The sequence below is a fragment of the Cynoglossus semilaevis genome, chromosome 3, assembly GCF_000523025.1.
Source record: "Cynoglossus semilaevis isolate Cse_v1.0 chromosome 3, Cse_v1.0, whole genome shotgun sequence".
NCBI lineage: Eukaryota > Metazoa > Chordata > Actinopteri > Pleuronectiformes > Cynoglossidae > Cynoglossus > Cynoglossus semilaevis.
In genome coordinates this window covers 1,572,170-1,573,339 of record NC_024309.1, presented here as the reverse complement: position 1 = coordinate 1,573,339, position 1,170 = coordinate 1,572,170, and the positions used below count along the sequence as shown (strand labels likewise).

The following is a 1,170-nucleotide window of genomic DNA, read 5'->3' as shown; positions in this document are numbered from 1 at the left end:
GCTTACTCACACACAAGACTTAAAAATGAACAGTGCCCTCCCTTTAGCCACACTCCCTACTACACACACCCACTCTCATATTCAACACTTGTTGTAGTATCTCACCCCTCCTCTCCCAGGAACGTGACATAGAGCTTGTTCCTCTGCAGCTCTTTGCGGGAGTACGCCATGACTTGGTTAAAAGTTCCTTCCAGCAGGTGTTCTCTCCGGATCAACAACCTACAGGCATCATCACAATACATCAGGCTTTAACTACTTTAGGTAAAAAAATTTCAAAAATTCTGCCACGTCGATGAACCCATGTTAATCTTTGACACTGGATAAAAGCTTTTTTTATTTCCAAATACTTTCCGATAGGGATGTCCGATATTATGATACGTCGTTACGATTATGAATCGTACAAACACCTAATTTCCGATACCGATATCAACCGATACGGATACATGCAGCAGTTTGGGTAACAGGTGTACTACGTCACAATTATCATACTTCACTTTCACTTCAAATGTATTTTAGGTCACATTATCTAGGTGAAACCCAGGAATTGTGTTATCAGGTTTTCATTATCGGAGGAAAAATAACGATTCTTACCAATATTACATAATTATGCTAATATCGGTTGGCCGATAATATCGGACATCCCTACTTTCTAAATATTTCTCAAATAATTAATATACAGTACAGGCTTCTTGGATGTGGTCTTACCAAAACATTTCCTTTTTATAGATAAGTTTAAGATATTTGTGTTTAAAAAAAGAGCTGGGTAATATGGTTCAAATATCCAGAGTCTTTAAAATCCCTGATAATGCTTGAATTCCAATGTTGTGTTTTCAAGGTTTGAAATGTTTGGATGTTTGGATTTTGCGTGCTTGTAAATGCTTAATACATTTTTGACCATATTTGACCATGAAAACCAAATTTGAACACTACTACTGCACTTGTTGGAACTGTTGAAAGTGAAGGAGGAGACTTTTTTCTTATTCTATGTTGCATATAAAAATATATAGTTATTGAGTTGGTTTCGCCAGGTACCTTGCAATATGATACTCTCACCATATTTTCTCCACGATAACAATATTATATATATATATATACATATATATATACATATATACATATATACATATATATATACATATATACATATATATACACATATATATGTATATA

General features: G+C 34.4%; 1 protein-coding gene across 1 annotated transcript in view; it reads right to left on the bottom strand.

Annotated features, from left to right (window-relative positions):
- The window catches only part of hecw1a (HECT, C2 and WW domain containing E3 ubiquitin protein ligase 1a), a 45,816-nt gene that overhangs the window by 7,077 nt on the left and 37,569 nt on the right, over positions 1–1,170 (bottom strand). The window contains exons 17-18 of the mRNA XM_025054675.1: positions 706–716; positions 105–219 (exon numbers count right to left, since the gene is read on the bottom strand). Of these exons, the coding sequence (XP_024910443.1) occupies positions 105–219; positions 706–716 (126 nt within the window). The remainder of the gene's footprint in view (positions 1–104; positions 220–705; positions 717–1,170) is intronic.